Raw genomic sequence first — 19852 nt, 5'->3', positions numbered from 1 at the left:
GGAAACCTTCTAACAGCCCCACTCTACACGCTGCCGACTGGTGGACCTTACAAATAACTCACTGAGCATTCTACCTGCAAGGAACTAAGAGGAACTCACCACCTAATCTTGGGATGTAAATACAATGAACGTTTTCTGTAACTAAACTGAACAAGTATCTTAAATATCATTTATTTATTTACAGGGTTGTATAAAGCCCTGCAATGTCACCCTCTCGCCACTTTGTGGCGCTGTGTGGTGTTGGACAAACATTGTCGGATGCAACACAGCCCTGCTGATGAGCCAACCTTGCAGGGTAATTAGAGCGCAGTGGGATGCTGGGTATCCGTCCTGTATTCTTTTACTGTTTCTCCTGCAAATGAAGTTAGTTCATGTTTAATTTAAACAGTTCCACCTTCGCTCGTTTCCTGAAGTGAAAGGTAGGGACTCGGTTTGTGGCAGAGTTTGGGTCAGGAACACCCAGGCCCCTCCCACCTCGTTTCATCCATTGGAAAGCTTTGAGTTGAGGGATGCTGTCCAGAGGACTCTTGCATAGACACCCTGCGGTCCGAGCTCTTGAAACTAGCTCTGGCCTGATCCTCAGTAGGCCTTGTCAATGGTGGCTGAAACTTGGAAGGTAATTGTTGCTTTGGATTCTCCAGTGTTACCATTTTCAATTATTTTGCAACACATCATATATAATTAGCTGAATTGATTGAACCCACCTTCTGGTTCTGATAATTTACTTCTATTCCTCTGGAGTATGTTCCCATTCGAAGATGTTTGTTTATAAATCGAATGCTGTCTTTTCTTTGTTTACAGGGCAAGTTATTACCGGAAGGGAGGCTGTGCCATGCTTCCGGTCAAGTGGATGCCGCCTGAGGCTTTCATGGAAGGAATATTTACATCCAAAACGGATACATGGTAGGACATGCTACTGAAGACTGATTTAGTCTGAGGTTAGATTACAGCAGGGTGAGAAACAGTGAAGAAAGACTATGAGGTTTCTTCCAGGGTCAGTCTGAACAGTGACATCTGCCGGCGGAGTAAGGCATACAATTATTACAGACATACTATGACCTCTGGCAAAAACGTTGTAGAACTATTACGTATAAAGATTCTCTTATTGTATCCAGTAATACTCTATCTGGTTATTATATTCAAAGAGAAGTCAAGTACGCAAAAGATCATGGTAATCTCATAGTTTTCTATACACAAACTGATAAATCCCTATGGACAGCCAACATGTTTCATCAGAATTTGATTTGTGGCAGGGAGTCAGTGCATGTTAATGCAATAAAGGTATTTTAAAAAGGGCTGGTTGATATGGTATTGCGGTGTACCAAATGTGTAGGAATGTGTTGGGAAGAAAGTCACGGGAGTTCTTCCCTGGACCGAAAACAAGCATTCCTGGGACCTGTTGCGGGATAACATCCCTCATCGGCCTGGCTAGCTTGAATCCAGGGGCTGAGTTTGAGTGTCTGAAAAGTTTCACTGCTCCATCCATCATCTCCTTGTGTTTGCTTTGTTCGCCCAAAGTTGGCAGGGTATACCCAGACGTGGGTCCCTTGCTCAATTTGCCTCTGGATTCAAGCTAGCCTGGCTGATGAGAGCTGTTACCCCGAAACCGGTCCCTGAGTGCTTGATTCAGGTCCAGGCTTGGCTGTTCAGACTGGACTGTTCCCATGAGGCACAGGGTCAGACTGCTTTGCATATGGCTGTGTCTGTACTGGAGCGGCGAAGTGAACTAAAGAATGATGGATTCAACCCAGATCTGTGACTGGGGGTGAATTCATGAAAAGTTTCAGCACTCCGTCTATCATCTCTTGTGTTACTTTTTATACTTATTACTGAAGGCCAAAATATTCCTTTCCCAAACTTGCAACCTTCTTGGTCAGTGCAGTGTGTATTTTTTCGAGACATTAACACGAGTAAAGAATACAAACATTTCTTAACAAAGTATTCTTTTTACAGTTTAATATTATTGTGACAAGAGAGTTATATTTTTAGACTAAACAAGACTAAAGTAAATAGCCCAAATGAATAACCATCTGCTCAAATTTAGTTTAGTGTTGTCATATGAATTTAGCTGCCAACAGAGGAGGGAGAAGGGAGTGGAGAAAGAAGGACAAAGAGAGGAGAAAGAGTGATGAGAAAAAAGGAGAGAACTTGCGAAGTTGAAAGAGACGAAGGGGGTGATGAGAAGGGAGACACACTGAGGGGAGATATTAGAGGATAAGTGTTTTCAAGGCAGGCGAAAGGGGTGGGACACACTAGGAGAAAATTGAAATGTGACCTGAGAGGTAAACACAAAAGGATCATGGGGGGGAGAGACAAAGGGAGGAAGGGTTGTGAATACAAAGAGAGAAAAAGGCAGGAGAAAAAGACTAAAGGAGGAGGGAGACAGGTTATAGGAGAAAAGAAATATAAAAAGATAGGGGTGCAATGGGGTAAGTGAGAGATAAAAGAAGGAGATAGGCACAATGATAGGCTAGGAAGGATAGAGGGAGAAAAGAAGAGATCTAGAGAATCGGTGAGATGGAGATAGGAAGGAAGGAAAGTGAGGAAATGACGAGAGTGGAAAGACTAGTGACTAGAAACATGGCATGATTGAGGTGCGAAAGGGAGAACGACTGTAAAGGCAGGAAGGTGGGAAACGAAAGTGGTTGAGGGGTGTACAAAGAAAGGAGAACAGAAATAATGGAAATATGGTGCCAGACGTTCCTACTGGACGTGGTCAGTCTGGGGGAATGGAAGGGGTACCCGTTTAATATCTTTCACCTCAGAGATGGTATGATGAGTATGGATGCCAAGGGTGGAGTGTCCTCTGGTTTTGGTACTTCATCCAGGGTTGGATGTTTTTTCCATTGAGGTTCAACTCTAATTCAGGCCTCAGGTCTACCCGCATCCAGGTGCAGTACAGGACCCATTGACTTCCACGGCTCGCCTTTGAAAGCCTGTGGCGCTTAAGGTACTCATAACACGGACATAGAGCCACTGAAGATGTGTGGAGAATGATACACATCTGTAAATGCTGGGCCCATCACAGCAGTCAGTCATTCTCTGCAGATGTGCGTGTTCATTTTGAATTGAATATGACTGTCATTCACCGTCCTGGTCAGAAGTCTTTGAATATCCCACCTGTATACAGCAGCTAGAACATCTTGATAGAGGAGCTTCTATGTGCTTACTGCTTGTTAAAAAGGCATTGGTTAGTTACCTTTCAAAGACACTTCAGGAGAGTTGCAGATTTTCTAAGTCCATTCTACACATTAAGGTGGTGTGGAAACTGCTGTAGAAAACTGGTAAAATTGGTAATACCTGATATTCATAATATTACATGAGCCCAACCACTTTGTTCTACTCAATATAAAGTGTCACTGAAAGTGTCACACATGATGCATTGAAGTGTCAGACATAAATATGCAGAGAACATCTTCATGTCAAACATAAACAGACTGAATACTTGGCTATTGTGTTTCCAGCTATATCACAGAACTTGATGTCCATTCATATGGGATTGTATAGAATACTACAATTCTATAGTATGACAATAGCGCTTCCCTACTGCTTTCCTCCCTCTTGTTGAGATCTCAAAGCACTTTCTGGATAGTAAGAATATACTCTGTTGTGCATGCTTGCAGTAAGTTGCTGGTAGAGGTGTCACCTATCAGTAACGCGTTTTCGTGTTTTGATGTCATATGTATTGTGTCTTAAGAAGCTATCTCTTAATTTAAATGCTGTCTTGTACAATTAATCCAGAAAAAAGTTTAACTAGAGCAAAATAAGCACCTGGGCAGTTTGCAATAAATTAGGTGATTGTATAAATGGAGACCTTAAGTAGCATGAGCTGCAGCACCAGGCATTACAAGTTGTCCATTGGAAGCCATATTGGATTGATAACATGTTGAAAATGATCCATTTCAAGAATACCATTCTCGTTCCGCTGCTTCTGTCTGACGAATCTTCCCTCTCCTTTGCTTAGGTCTTTCGGTGTCCTTCTCTGGGAAATATTCTCTCTTGGGTACATGCCGTACCCCAGCAAAAGTAACCAGGAAGTGCTGGAGTTTGTCACAAATGGCGGAAGGATGGACCCACCAAAAAGCTGTCCGGGGCCTGTGTATGAATTAATATTTTGAACACTTAAATGTCTAATACTAATATTTTTTTATACCATTTACTACCACAATTTCTCTGTTTCTTAGTGTTGTTAATAGCTGTTGCCCAAATCCATGGCGTTAGCATGTCAATTTATTTCCACAAAAATAAATATTTTATTAAAATTGATATGAGAAATATAAACACGTTTCAGATAGATATTTGAGATACACAAAAACACCTATTTGTGATTGAACTGCTTACCTGCAGTGGGCAAGCTGGATGACTAAGTGTGCAGGGTTTCAAAATCAGAAGAAACACTGGAAAGGGAAAATAGGGAAAATAGTTAAATGACAAAACACCACCCAAAACATTAAAAAAACAAAAGACGAATGCGAACGGGCAGTGAGTAGAGGACTGAGCTCCTCGTCCTAGTTTCCAGTTCAAAGCACAGAGGGGAATACAATATTGCACTCCTCCTAAAAATGAAATTTAAAGTAAAACAAACCTTGAACAGGAGATTGGAACCCAGAGTGGAGTGTGATATGAAAAGAAGTTACTTATACAAATATGAATACGACAGACTCAGAATTGAGTCAGTGTGTTTGCGTGGGCCTGACCCCAGTAAGTAAATTCATTTAGCATCCAAGGCCACTGCCAAGGGCTATAATGGTTGCTAAAGTTTCTAAGGTTCAAGTCACAGGGAAGGGTCTCTAATGGGGAAGAGATCATTTAACAATCAGTATAGCCCTAGACAGAAGGGTATAATGCTATTAGAAAATTCCAGCCACTGAGGTAGAATATGTTAAATTTAAAAGGGAGAAACAGAAAGACCAGTGTTGGAATGTTGAAGCGAACGGTCTGTAACAGCCATTATTGGCCCTGAACCACTCCATTGTTTTCAATGGAGAGCTCAATATTCCAGTGTTTTTATACAATAGTCACTAGTCCGTTAATAGCAGTCACACATCCAGAAATGTCAGGTCTCACTCAATCAATGTGTACCTCGCCTTTGGGAAACAGCCCTGCTCTTGAAAGTTTCATTGCTCCATTGACTTTAGTGCAAGCGTGCAACCAAAGACCTCTTATGTGGAATGTTGGTGTCAAAGAAAGGGTGCCAGAGGCCTTAATGCAAGGAATGAGAATGCCCCCCCTAGCTTGTTTATGGGTGGTAAAACCCAGCTTACACCCGTGGCCCTAGTTCCACTGCACTGGCTGCACTATCATGAGCTACTATGCCCCTGATATCAGAGCAAGGACTCTGGGAAAGTAGATTTTAGCTGGGCCAGGAACCTGTTTTCACTCATTTAGAGAAGTAGGTGCTCATTCAGTATGTAGTTCAGGAGAAAACACATTTTAAATATCTGGACAAACGTATTCATTATTGGAAAGAAAATGCAAATAAAAATTTTAAAAAGTAATTTTAACAGCAATTGCAAATAAGAAAGAAAAAACAAAGGGGCACAGTTTAAATGTTGCAAATTAGACACGACTGGTCCTAAGAAGCAGTCCTGTGATGGATGAGGTCCAGGACTCATTGTTAATCCAATATGCCTCCTGCCCATAGAGTGGGGAATGGCACTGCTTTCTCTGAAGACCAATCCCTGCCCTTCCTCCCAAGAATGAAATACCATTTTATACCTTGAAATAAGTCTGAGGCGTAATGTGGAATAGGCCAGGAATTCCTACATAGCATATTTCCAAATGTCATGTGAAATTTCTTCAGGACATTTTATCAGATTTTTTTTTTTACTGCATATGTGATAAAGCTCTCCTTCCTTTCTGCGGTGTACTGATATATCACCTTTTACAGCCCAGCAAATTGATAAGCAACAAAAAAAAAGATTCTGAGCATTAATCTAAATGCTCCATTACTTTGAGACGCAATACTGCGCTTGGTAAACGTTAATAGCGGCAGATGCATTGTTCACCACCTTAGAATAGAGCACAGGGCTGTACAACTGCATATTTTCCCCCGTTTGGAACTGTCACTTTTGTAATGTGCAATATTTTTCACTCTCAAAATCCGTCAGTATTTATCTGACGAAATGTATGCAAAAAATGCAATGTTCGTAATCCTGTTCGCCTTTTACGCCAAAATTGGGACTTCAGGCCCATTTCTAAAGAAATCCATTGCTGATTTGTGTCAATGGAGAAATACCATCCACATCAGAGCTACCTTGTCCCACCTGAAGAGAAAATCATTAAGTTTCATAGAAAAACTGCTTGGAAAGCAAAAATCAACGTCCATTCCTTGCCTCACCTGTTAACTGCGAGGAAGCAGAGGGTCAAGAACTTTATTCTGCAAATTCCGGCTTCTCTAGACTAACAATCCTAGAAGCAGATACTTGTTACGTCTCTTTGATTCCTCCAGGTCTTCAGTGCTGTGTTATGAACCCCGGGAAACCAGGACAATCTCCCATCCCTTCCATAGCAGAACTCATCCGTACAGTAGCAGCTGTGGCCACAGAACTGTTTGCTAGTGATCTTCTGTGGCCTACAGTCAGTGCCGCTGGTGCACGTGTGTCATGCTTCTTCCTCCCCAGGGTCTGTAGACATTGCAGTTGTAACCAGCAGTCCAAGCCCAGTAAACAAAAGCAGCTCCCCAATATTGTCTCTGAGAATTTTGTATGAGAGCAATGCACAGGAAATTTTGGGTGTTTGCGGCGAAGGGGTTTCTCTTATGCCACAAACCGAATGAGCGCAAACGTTTTATATGGATGCAGAAATTCCAGTTTTTCATTTCTTTATTCCTCTTGGTTTTAGATACAGGATTATGACCCAATGTTGGCAACATCAGCCCGAAGACAGACCACACTTTGCCATTATCCTGGAGAGAATTGACTACTGCACCCAGGTACGATGTCCAGTATGCCATGTTTAATAACTCGCCAACCCATGTTAAAGCTAATCCGCGCCAGGGCCATCAGCAATGGCCCACAAGGGTGGGAATCATGCCATATTTTCAAGATAACCACAGCCCATGTAAATCAGTTTCTGGTATATTCATTGCATGCATTTTCTTATGAGGGAGGCATCTTGAAATGTTTATATTGATTCAGCTTTCTGGACAGTGCTGGGCAACCCTGAACTGGTAGCAAATGTGCAAAGGCAAGCGAGCAGTGTCTTGCATAAAAATGGTGCTCAATGAACACCATCCAGTACTAACATTTATGTGCAGACTACAGCCCATGAGTATATTATATAATATTTATTATTTTGTTAAAACCTCACAATTTTTCTTTTGCCTTTTGTTCGCACATGCTTTTGTTTGACTTTAGGATTTCATGCAAAGCCAGGTCACAATGCATTAGTAGATGTGGCTTTTCGTGGAATCCTATAGGGTGTTTGCACTGTTCATACCCTATTACCCCCTTTTGGCATATACGAACAGAGGATCAGCGCTGTCCAACTCAAAGCAGTTTAGCGGTATGCTCTTGTCAACTTTTCAGCACAAAAAACATTGGGCCTTATTTGCAAACTTTTGACGCACGGCAACGCAGCAGGCCGTCCTGGTGCGCCTCTGCGCGTCAAAAGAAAAGGGCAGGAATGTGCCGTATCTGCAAGATACAGCGCATTCCTGTCCTTCTCCCCTGCGCCGGCGCACAAATCGCAGCTGTGCCCAAACGCAGTCACCCTTGTGTCATGTTGTAAGGATGCCTGTGTTGCGGGGATGATTGTTTTTGTTTGGGAAGGAACACCTTCCAGCACAAAAATAATTATTGATGGCATTTTCCTCTTTTGCAGCATACATAGAAAGAGGAAAAACAAGGAGAAATAAAAGTATTTCTCCTCGTTGCGCCACTCCTACGCCTCCACTGGGGAGGTGTAGGATTCTGACGCATTCTCAGTTTTACTATTCCTCGTAATTCTGGGAATTCTTCAGATTCCATGGCTGTTGCATGAGAACACCCACAGCAACAAACCATTGAACTCTCCTTTCACATAGTGTTCTACGTGAAAGGGGCATACATTTACAAGGCCATGAAAAGCCACATATAGTGGCTTTCCATGTCCTTGTAAATATGCTGCGGCACATTCCGCCACCAGAGGATCAAAAAAGTGCCGCTCCAGCGGTGCAATAGTGCCGTTAGGGGCATCGTAAATGATGCCCATTGTTTGCAGAAGTTGTACATCAATGAGGCACGAGCTCCTGTGCAGCAGTATAGTAAGTCTGAGCCTTGATATCTGAATGCTTAATGTTGCTATATTTGGAAATTTCTAAAAGGACAAAGAACGTAAGTTGCACTTTGACATTTATTGTTTGGTAATATAAATGGGGGGGAATTATCAGATGGCAGTAAAATGACGGAGATGGCCAGAGCAGTGTGTTATAGGGGCTAGTCTAGTCACTGTATGTGCAGGGGGGACTGCCACCTGTCACCAACTTGGCAGCTTCTCCTATCCCCATAGAGCTTACATTTCTAAAATTAAAATACTCTATTAAACTCAGATGTTGCAATCGAAACATTGTGGTCCATGAACACACAATGTATTTTACTTCAAGTGGAGATTCCTAGCTCCAAAAAAAATCAATATAATTGTACTCTAGGCTCCTTAAACGATATTTGCAAATAGTTCGCTTCATTTATTTTATGTCACCCTGACTCCTCGTTATGCATTAACTTGTATATCTCAGATATCTTCCATAAATCTGCTAGATGCAGCCGATGTATGCTCTTTAATTGTCTTCAGATAAGAACAAAAAGTCCTTGCTGTAGTGCTGGTTCTCCAGCACTGGTGCACAGGACCGGATCAATGGCAGCTTTTCAGGATGTCCATTCACTATGTAAGTGATTCCCATTTGGATATGATTGCATGGACACATATTCCATGAAGATATCCTGAAAATGTGGAATGGATGCAGCCTCAGAGACCAAAATGAGGCACTTCAGCATAAGTGTCAGAGCTAGACGCCTATATGTTTCTCCTAATGGTTGAACAGATCACAGGAACCATATTTAATATCTATGTTGTACATGTCATGGCATGGTGCCAACATTTCTAGAGAAATAAATAAAAGTCATGATCTCGAAAAAATAACCAAGATAACCATAACCTCAAATGATGAGATATGGATGGGCCAAACAAGACCTAAACAAGTATGTGAGAGTACACCTCTTGCCTTAAATAAAACTAACAAGGGTGGCAAACATGATATAAAAAACAGTGACAGTGTTTTCATGATAATGGTGTAATAGGGTGAGTAATAGTAAATGTGAGTGATCTAACTTTACTTGAAGGTTACAGGTCATCATGTCTTGGCCAGAACCTCTACATCTCAAACCTACCTTGAGTGGCAATTCCCAATATATTAACCGGTCCCTTGGTGGACCTGGTAATTGTCGATATAGGAATGGGGAGAAGAAAAAAAAGTATAATGTATTTGTGTTAATCGTAAAGTGCCATGAAGGTATTCTAAGGCCCTGATTACAAGTACTACTTATCGCACCTGATAAATAACAATATCACTGGGTATGTTATTTATCAAGCGCGAGAAACAAAGCCTATCACAAGTTAGTGGGAAATAATGCACCAAAATCTAAATGATACTGTAATTGTTGTATGCTTTTTCCCCTTAAATTCTGGCAGGTTGGGCCAGCTGTAATTTAAAGTACATTGAGATATTTAACACATCTAATAATCATCAGGTGCTTTAAATACCTTTGAACTCGTAATTCCGACCGGTGCGCAAACAGGGGTTTACTCACGAGTACGAGTACTCTGACTCACTCATAATTAGGCTGTTTGCCTTGTTTAGATTAAAGGTTAGTAGGCAAATATAAAGATTCTGTAGAGAGATTCTAAGGCATGCACCAAAGGATGATTGGTCACGGACATCCATCCACGTTGTATGGAAATTCAGGCTGGTGGAGAGCTGTGATGAAGATCAAACTGATGTGGTTGAACTGGCACAGATGCCATCTCTTTAGGTAGGATGGGTCAGAGTCATGGATTTATTTACTGATGAGGTAGCTGAGTTTAAATTAAGATTTCCCACAATATTTCTGACTGTCAGGGCCTAAATCCAACAAGAAGAACCAGAAACAACCAGGGAAAGGAGATGGTAAGAGCAATACAGATAACCCAAATTCTTCATTGCACGGATCCAGAGCGGGGGAAGTGAAAGTAGATGAAATCACTATAGTCTCCGGTTCAAACCCATGGCTTGATGGTCTGGGGATGCATGAACAAGCCCTGTTATCAGCCTTTCCCCCAGAGAGAAGCAACAGGCAGTGCTACATGAAATTTCAGCATGGGAGACAGGCAGTGAGAACAGAAGAAGCAATACCCACTTCAAACATTCTCCCATGTGCCACTGCAGTAAGTAGGCAGACTCCTCCGTTTCCTGCTGTGAGTTCTCTTCCTCAAAGCCATGTTATCTCTTTAATACTAAATCCTAGCCCTCCCATAAGACATATTGAAAACAGGTGAATAAGGTAAATAAGTCATAGAAGATACAAATTGAGGAGGAGTTTAATAGTACAACACAAGTGCATCGCCTGTCTTGCCACACAACTTTCTGCAGGAATTTTCTGACATTCTAAATGAGCTCCACCTGAAGATCCTAAAGGCTAAACTACAGGTAAGAGGAAATGGGGCAATAAAGGCAAGAGGACCAGAACAGAAAAAGGGAAACAAATGGTTAAAAGCATATTTTAGACTTGACTGTTTCCATCCACTCCTTGAAAAAAAAGGGATGGATACCTTGGAGCGGATGAGGTGTGTTAGTTAAGCCCCCTAGTCTGTTGACTTCTTAGAGCTCCCTAGAACACGGTCAAGCCCACTCTGGCCTTTAGGAGTCAGGGTGAACCCGATGATGAATCATGACACTATTAAAGTGTGAGAGGAATACATATAAAAAGAACATTTCCTTTCCCTCTCCTAGTGGGTGGTGTTTAGGTGTGGCGGGCATTTCTTCTCATCACATTAAGTTTTGTGCGATCAGGAGGAATACTATTTAGGTAATATTAGGTCTAGTATGTCCCATGGAATAAAGGGTACTTCCACTGGGATTAATGAAGTCCTAAGAGTGTTTTTTTGATTTGGCACTTACATTACGTGCATGACAGTTTTTGACTATATTTGCCAATAATGAAGCCATATTGGGGAATCAATATTCTGCTCTTTCTTTGCTTTTAGGGGCTATATCAGCAATGTGTTCCCTAATATCTGCAGGGGATACAATTTTATCAGACATCAAGATGAACTTTCCTTCTAAGAATAATCCTTCACTTACATTCAATTCTGCTGGAAGTTCATTTCATTTTTTTTGCCACCCCTCAATAATCTTTTCTCTAATCGACTTCAAGGTTTCATTTTTAGACTTGCACCTTTCCCATTCTGTCTCCAAAATTGCTGGAATGTGTACTGTTAACATGGGAGTTGGTGGACTATGGTGTCTGATGTGTTATTTTTGGGTAAACTGGAAAGGAAGTCTGCTGCAACATTCCTTGCCATTGGGACATATTCTCTGTTGAAATTCAAACCTTAAAAACCCAAAGCCCATTTGGCTAATCTGGGTGTCTTTTTTTTCTGTGTCCCTCTAAGAAAAGACTGACCCAAGTGGCTTATGGTCCATTCTCAAAGCAAAAGGTAAAACCCACAAGTAAATTTTGAAGTGATTACCTGCCCAAAAACATGCTAGAGCCTCTTCTTCTATTCTGAAATAGTGGATTTCAGATTCTTTGATTCTTGACACAAAGGCAATTATTATTGCTTTACCCTCTATTACTTGTGATAAAGTAGCTCCTAAACCATTATTGATAGCATCAATAGCAAGAATGCTTTTGACCTTAACATTGAAATTCCCTATATTGGAGGAATTTGCAATGACATCTTTTATTATAGTGAATATGTGTGTATGCTCAGCTTTCCATTCAAAAGATGTTCCTTTTTTGCGTAATGGTCTGATGAGTTGAACTTAACTGCCAAAGGTCTTTAGGAAATTTGATCTATATTCAGACAGCCCTAGGAATTACTTTATTTCATCTTTATTGGACCGTTCAGGGGCTTTCTTGGCAGACTCCACCAAATCTATTTTAGTTTTAATACCCTCATTGGAAGTGGTGTACCCTAGATATTACAAAGGGGCTACTCCCATTTTACGCTTTTTAATAAGAAATCCTGCATCCCTTAATTTAGATAATATTTTCCTCAAAGTGAGGTTATATTCTTCTTCATTGGAATCATAAATCAAAATATCATCTTGAAACACATTTCTTTATTTGTCCCCTTCAAGATGTGTTTCATGATCCCTGGCAAAGATTCAGTTGCTGAGGCCAGCCCAAACGGCATTCTGACAAATTTGTACATCCCAAAATGAATTTTGGAGGCTGTTAAGAACTGTAATTCCCGATGACGTGCTACCTGATGGTACACTGAGCACAAGTCCAAAACAGTAGAACATTTGACATCATGTATGACACCCAACTTCTCATGTATTCTGAGTGGATGTCGATCCACTCATATGTTGGAATTCAAACCTCTGAGATCCACACAATGACATATATTTTATTGCCCCATTTTTTTATGTGATTACTACAGGGGCCAACCATTCTGAATACTCAACTGCTTCAATGACCCCTTTGTACCACTAATTTATCTAATTCTTCTCTTAATGTTTCTCTCATTAATAGGGGAATGGTATCTAGTTCTGCGTACCACTGGCACAGCATTGATGCCCACAATTTTTAAGCAATCCTAAATTATCAGTGAATACATATGGAAAGTCTTCACAAAGGTTCTCTCATTATTGGGATCTAGCATAATCCCTAAATCTTTCTGTTGTTTCTAGTCCAACAGATTGCAGCCATGCTTGATGACATATATTTTCCCCACTGTATTCCTACTGTTGAACAAAATATGCATTATTTCTCATATCTTCTACGGCAATGGATCCCTATTGTATCCTCCAGGGTGAATGTAGGGGTTTTCTATGGTGTACTCTTTACCTGGGAAATTGGTGTGGAACATTTGGTTGTCCATTAAAGTATACGGTGAGCATGTTTCAACATACGCTTTTACCTTTATTCTATCTAATAGGATGTCACAGGTGGAATATGGCACTTTATCACCATCCTCTTGATGAATAATCTCAAACGTGTTTATTTTTGTCCTCTTGTTATTTCTCTTCTGTATTTATGACATGTATATTTTGCTCAGGTATGGCCTCTTTTATTGCACTTCCTACATAAAAACCCATTTAACATTTGAAATGATTAGCCAATTGATTGTGATTCCAGCACTCAAAGCATTTCAGTCTCTCATTCTTGGCTTTTGGTTTAACTACATGTTCTTCATTGATTTTACAAAGCTTTTTCCCATTGACGAGAACATTTATTTCCCTATTGTTTTTGTGAATCTCTTTAGACAGTTTAATCTCCGACACAGAGGGCAGTGTGATCAATGCCCTTAGCTATATTTATAGCTTCTGCAAGATCAGGGATTTGCTTTAATAACTTTTCTTGCACCCTATGATCATAAGTGCACCGGACCAATTGATCCCATATTAAGGAGTCTGTGAGAGAAGCCAAATCACAAGTTGTAGATAACCCCTGTAGAACAGCAATATATGTGGTCACTTCTTCATTTCCCTTGTAATCTATTAATGAATTTATGGCTTTCAAGCACAACATTAATTGTTTTTTTGAAGTGACTTTCTGACTTCCATAGTGTGGCCTGAAACACATTTTCCTCTCCATCTTTCGCTTCACTTGCTTCATTGGTATCATGTTCAACTATATCCCCGAAGACATTTCTTCCCTGCGATCCTAAATTATGTAATAAAATAGGATGCTTTATTATTCATGACATTTTCCCACCCTCATAGCAATCATATTAGGATTAAATGTCTTTATCCAACCTGTTTCATTTTATTTCAGATTCTTCCTCTTCATTTAAAAATGGAGGTAGTGGATTCATACTAGCTTCCGCCATAATGGATGATTAAAACACAGAAACTAAGACATAGTTCTACTCTGACAAGTGTTAATCAGCAACAGATAACTGCACACCTGGCAAGAATAGAGTGTTAAACAGGAACCTTATTTTTGCACACCTATGAACAATATTTAAAATGAAGCAGCTCAAGTATCATATTATCTGATAAACTGTAAACACCTCCAAAACTATAGCAATTATCCTATTTTTGTTTACATGCGGAAACACTCTGATGCTTTTCCTTTAAGTAATTCTGTGAGGAGGGGTCTGTCACTGGTGCCAGAGAAGGGAAGATGCAAATTGCCCCTGTCCCTTTTAAACAGAATATGTGAGGCAGAGTTTCCTTAGATGAAAGGAAGACATGCAAAAAAGGAAGGAATACAGTAAGTAACCTCATTCACCAAGTGCTTTGTCGAATGATATTTCCCATACGGTCAAAACTCTTCCAAAGCCTGCAGGCTTGGTCTGTGCTCCGCTGACCTCAGGGGTCTCACTTGTCGTACAAACAGAGCTCGCTTTGGCAGGGCCCCAATTGGTTTGTTAAACTCCCCAGCTGACTCACACTCACTGCTCTCTCCAGGAACTGGATGCCATTAACCCTACCCGTGCTCACTGCCGATGCCGCTTGACCTGTTTGATCACTGCTATTTTTATCTGTGCACCAGTGCTGATGCGGGTCCTCAGGAGGTTCCAGCACCGCTAATTCTTTCAGAGTCCCACTGCTGATATGGTTTCATGCTGGATGGGAGATCGCCGTTGTTTTAGACAGTGCATCGCTACAGATGCATGTATCTTGGCAGGCACAGTCAGACTAAGAGCCCACCACAATTCTCAGCTGCCGACAGTGGGCTACAAGGAATAAGCACCCACTGCAGGCAGAGCACTTCTCCTTGCAATAATATATTTATTATTAAATTTGCTCTGGAGCTGGCTATTACAACTCAAACGGGGTTCCCAGCTCTTTGCGGTACACTTCGCTTATCACACTGTTTACCCGCATGCCTTCTTACGCCTGTACAAATGCCCAAAGGCTAGTTACTGTCAGAGCAGTTCTAAGGGACAGTCTTTAAATCTGCTGAATTTAACGCCAGACAGGTGCATGCTCTGCTGTCTAGGCAGGGTTACACCCTTGAGGGCAGATTTAAAATAACTGGCGCATCCCTGCATTACATCAGCAGGGATGCGCCAGTTATTGTGCACCACAGCTCTGCTACCATGAATGCGCTGCATTTACAATGCTGTACAAACGTGGACACCCAATCAACCCTTGTTGGCTTGGGCAATTTGTGATCAAGGTATAGGGTAACTACAAGGGATTTTTATTTTTGATCTGACTCAATTATTATATCTATTCGATGGTTCATTCACTAAAACCCCATGTATCCTCAGGGTTACTTATCAGATAAGTCAAACAAATCTTTTCAAACAAATGATTAAATCAATTTTTTACAAAATAGGAAGCACACAGCAGACGAAGGTATATGTTTTTTAAAAAAAAGTATTGTTTATATTGATATCAATCACAAGAATAAATCAATGGGGATAAAAAGTACAATGCGTCGCACCATGGGGCAAAAACGGACAGATGCGTAACGCATCTGTGCCGTAAAGGGGGCGCATTGCTGGAGTTGCGTCGCAAGCTCCATGCAGCTCCAGCAAGGCTCTGGGGTGCCCTATCTTTACAATGCTGCGTCAATCCTTGCACCTGCTTCAAGCAGGCGCAGGGTTTTGACGCAGCATGGGCTCAAAAGTCACTGAGTGAAATCTTGTAGATTTCACTTAGCCACTTTTAGGAGGCGTTCCTGCGCCGGAACGCCCCCTCCCCGCGCAGGAACACCTACTTCTGGCGCAGGGCTTTACAACGTGATGCATCTCCCAGATGCGTCACATTGTAAATACCCCGCAGCATGGCGCTGGTTTTGCTCTACCGTTGCGTCACAAAAGTGACGCAACAGCAGCGTAAAATAGGCGGAAGGGGCTTGTAAATCTGCCCCTTAGTGTTTGCCAAAGTTCACAAGACAGCAGCAGTCCGATTCATCAATCCCTCACAGGCAACAAGAACACAAAAGTTGACGTACCACACATGTGGGACACACGTTTCGAACCAGGCATCCACGTCTTGTCCACTCTTAAGCTTCTACATCAGCGGTCAGCTGATTAAATATGGCAGGTTTAATCTTCCATCCTCGTCGCCAATTGGAACAACTTAGTTGTAAAAAATACAAGCTGAGGAGAAGTTTAATAGTACAACACAAGCTTGTCTCCTGTCCCACACCGCTTTTTGACAGGAATATTCTGACATTCTAAATGAGCTCCACCTGAAGATTCCAAAACCTAAACCACAGGTAATAGGGGATGGGGGAACACAGGCAGGAGGACCATATCAACAGGAGTAAAATTACAACAGAAATGCCCAACATTTTTACAGTTAGGTCAATAAGAGGAATTTGCGTGTAACATCTGTGGCGTGACCTGTTTTTTTTTCTTGAACATGGAGATTATAGTGCACTTGGAGATCAAAGACACCTGCATATCTGTGATAACTGTATCAAAATATTCTTTTGGGTCTGTGTGCGCATTAAAATGGCCCTTCCTGTTTTGCCATTAACATCCCCTCAAACCAATTACCAACTATTCTTCAGAATTATAAATCTTTTATTAAACACATAATCTAAACAAAATCAGACAAGTGACTTAATGGTCAACATTCTATTGCAACATTCTATAATGTAATGTAATGTAAGGTAATGTGTCTTGTAAAGCGCACTGCTGCCCTGAGGCGTCGTGGCGCTGTAGACCGCTGGGGAACCCGTCCTGGCTATCCCTGTGAGATGGTCCCTACTGGGTATCTCCAAGGTGAAACCAGGCATCCCCGGCGAATGTGGGGGGCCGTTGTAGAGATGAGGCAAGCTAATGCCCAGAGTTGCCGAGTGTGATCCCTGGTTAGAGTAGGCACCGAGGCGAGAATTATCGAGTCCGCTGACCCTGGTCCACGACCCTGCCGCGTCGGGAATTGAACCCTGGTCCCGGGCCGTTCTCTGCTTCCGGGTCTGCCGCCTCTAACCAGTGAGCCACACCACTCCACTCTATAGCCAAAGAGACCATAATAATAATTAACAACTAATAAGTGTCCTTCATGAGGGAAAGTCACCTGCAGAGCCCAGTAATTGATAGAATTATTCCATATATGCCCAGATGTTGAAACCACCTGCACGATAGCCATGATCAGACTTTTTTCCCTAAATATAGACGTTTTATTACCCTTGATATTTCTTTTTAATTTCCAGGCAATTTCCCACCTAACTGTTATTGTGCTAGCCAACAAAGTTCCATGCAATCGGCCAAAGGTTCAAATTTATTCTTTGCTTGTTGAACTTGCCATCCCAGTTTTTTGATAATAACACTTTTAATCCAAATAATATATTGATAGTAGGGTTGTGAAAAGTTGTGGTCGCAACCTTGAGCAATCTTTAACTTTTCCAAGTCTTTATCTGACAAAGATTTTACTGAAAAAAACAAAAGCTGGATGTAAGAGTCGCTGTCCTGCAACGGACATTTCATCACTGCCAGAAGTTCATGGAGAGACTTCCAGCCGCCACAAGTCCCAAAATGGGACTTCCAGGAGCTAGGAAAGGAGATGAAGCTGCTGAGTGGGGCCAATTTTGTTTCTCTGCTGCCACTCAGGTGACATTGGGGAAAGCACAAAATCTTGCATTGTCGTATCCCTCTGTCAGTATCTCTGCTGAGAGTTGGACTTGTAGAACTAACAGGGAAAGCTAGCACTCTGCAGAGACAATGGAGGTAGGGAGGAGGGGTTTAGCAGATATGAGGGAGTACCTGAAACATGGAAGGAAAAGGAAAGGACAGTAGCTAAAGACCTGAGCAGGCTGGAGGGTGCTAGGTCCTGAAGATTAGGCTGGAACTGCATATGCCTGCTATACAAACAAGTAGGCAGACAATTCCTACACAGTACAATAACCAATGAAAAGGGCAAAAACATAAACAGTAGGAAAATAAAAAGCAGATGAATGATAGACTAACACCATAATGTGTAGTTTGTATGTTCCTTGGAAAATTATCTGTCTATAGCAGTAATGAGATCACAGTAATCCAAGTAACAGTTATTCGTATGGAAGAAGAGTGCAAAGTGAGTCTTTGTTCACGAGAACTCACTAGCACCCTCAAGAAATTCAAGAAGTAATAACTATGGTTCAGACCACAAACAAGAGTGGGCAAAGGGAATGGAGCAAGAGGAACAGAATACAGAAACAGAGTTCAGAAAAGTCAGGGCTGGAGTCTAAGAACTAGGAAAATGGGGAAATAATAATAATAGTGAATGAGGTCTCAGGAAAGGCACATCTGGAGTTTTGGAAACGTAGAATGGGGAAAGCATGATTGAATATAGAAATACACGCAGCTCAACCTAACTAACTTTCTGGGGGGAAAAGACTGACACAGGAACTGGAAATGCAGAGATGAGGACCAAGGACTGGTAGTATACAAACATAACTAGGATCTCGGGAATACTAGGCAAGGTTTCTATAATGCAAACAAGAAAGGGATGGGAAGAATGTAGACCGAACAAGGAACTCTGGAACACAGGAGAAAGCTAGCTACAACATCAGACAACATGAACAGGCATAGAGGAACTATACCAACAAAGAACAGAAAAGTAGGGAAGCTGCTAGGAGATCAAGTAACAATGCAGGTGCATAGCACTCAGGAACTAGGAACAGACCTTCAAGCAGAGCGGCAGGTCAGACTGGGTTCAGAGAGTCTCAGTAGGAAGATGTTTGAAGAATAGAGAAGATATAGCTGGCAAGTTAGTAAAGAAGCACAGGTGTAGGGAGAGAGCCAGGGAAAACAATTAGCCAGGCTTGAGATAATCAGAGATCCACCTCTAGAGGGAATGCTGCACTGAGACTTGGAGAGGGAAAGACTAGAGGCACATAAAGAAAAACTGGGAATCCACGAACAGAGTACAAATTGGAGATGAGACGGAAGAAAGTCTGGAAAGCATATAGGTATAGGGCAGTGAATCCACAGGGTCCAAGGTCTCTGAAACCAAACCGTGCTCCACATCAATAGCATGATTTAGCTAAAGACTGAGCAAGAAATGGACTACATAGGCCATAATACATTCACATGGGAGCTTGTAAACTAGGACCAGAGTACGAGCTGGGACAAGACAAGAAATGTGTCATAGAGTGTCTGACCATAGAACATCACTGTGCCCTTGTGAGCGCTACCTTGTGGCATCATGGTCAAATCGTGACACCCATCCATGAATAGTGAGACATCTGGCTGCCAGGATGGGTGAAGTTTCAGTAAGCCAAACTTGGGCAAATTTAACAAACTTTGTACAAAATTTCCTGAATCTGCCTACCTGTGCATCCGTAATTGAAATTTCACTCCCCCTGTATTTGCATCGAATCATCAATCAATGTCAGCCAAACTACTGTATTGTAATGTAGCATTAAAGGTCTTTGACATCCTTGGCAAGGCCACAAAGTGCTCCTATTAGTATCAAGCTCCTGGTGCCCTTTTGTTGTGTAGTTAATATTTCATATCTATTAACAGTTTGTGATTCTGTGTAATTGTAAAAGGAATTTGTTTTCTTCAAGTTAAATTGCCTCCTGTAGGCAAACTTAGAGCAGCAAAGTTAAACAAGGTGATTGTAAAAAGATTTAAATTCACATCCTTATCTGCCTACTTTCGTAAATTAGATATACATTTGTGTATGTTTCTGTTTAGTTAGAACATTTTGTGTTAGGTTGTATCTTATTTTACATCCTAGAAAGATTTAAAGTAAAAGACAGACAGGTAGATAAGA

General features: G+C 41.5%; 1 protein-coding gene across 1 annotated transcript in view; it reads left to right on the top strand.

Annotated features, from left to right (window-relative positions):
- Positions 1-19852, top strand: part of ALK (ALK receptor tyrosine kinase) — a 2610699-nt gene that overhangs the window by 2488797 nt on the left and 102050 nt on the right. Inside the window, exons 27-29 of the mRNA XM_086925973.1 lie at positions 802-903; positions 3965-4099; positions 6844-6934. Of these exons, the coding sequence (XP_086782099.1) occupies positions 802-903; positions 3965-4099; positions 6844-6934 (328 nt within the window). The remainder of the gene's footprint in view (positions 1-801; positions 904-3964; positions 4100-6843; positions 6935-19852) is intronic.

Source organism: Lissotriton vulgaris, chromosome 6 (genome assembly GCF_964263255.1).
Source record: "Lissotriton vulgaris chromosome 6, aLisVul1.2, whole genome shotgun sequence".
In the NCBI taxonomy this organism is placed as follows: Eukaryota; Metazoa; Chordata; class Amphibia; order Caudata; family Salamandridae; genus Lissotriton; species Lissotriton vulgaris.
Note: the sequence above shows the minus strand (reverse complement) of the source record. Positions and strands in the feature narration are given on the sequence as shown.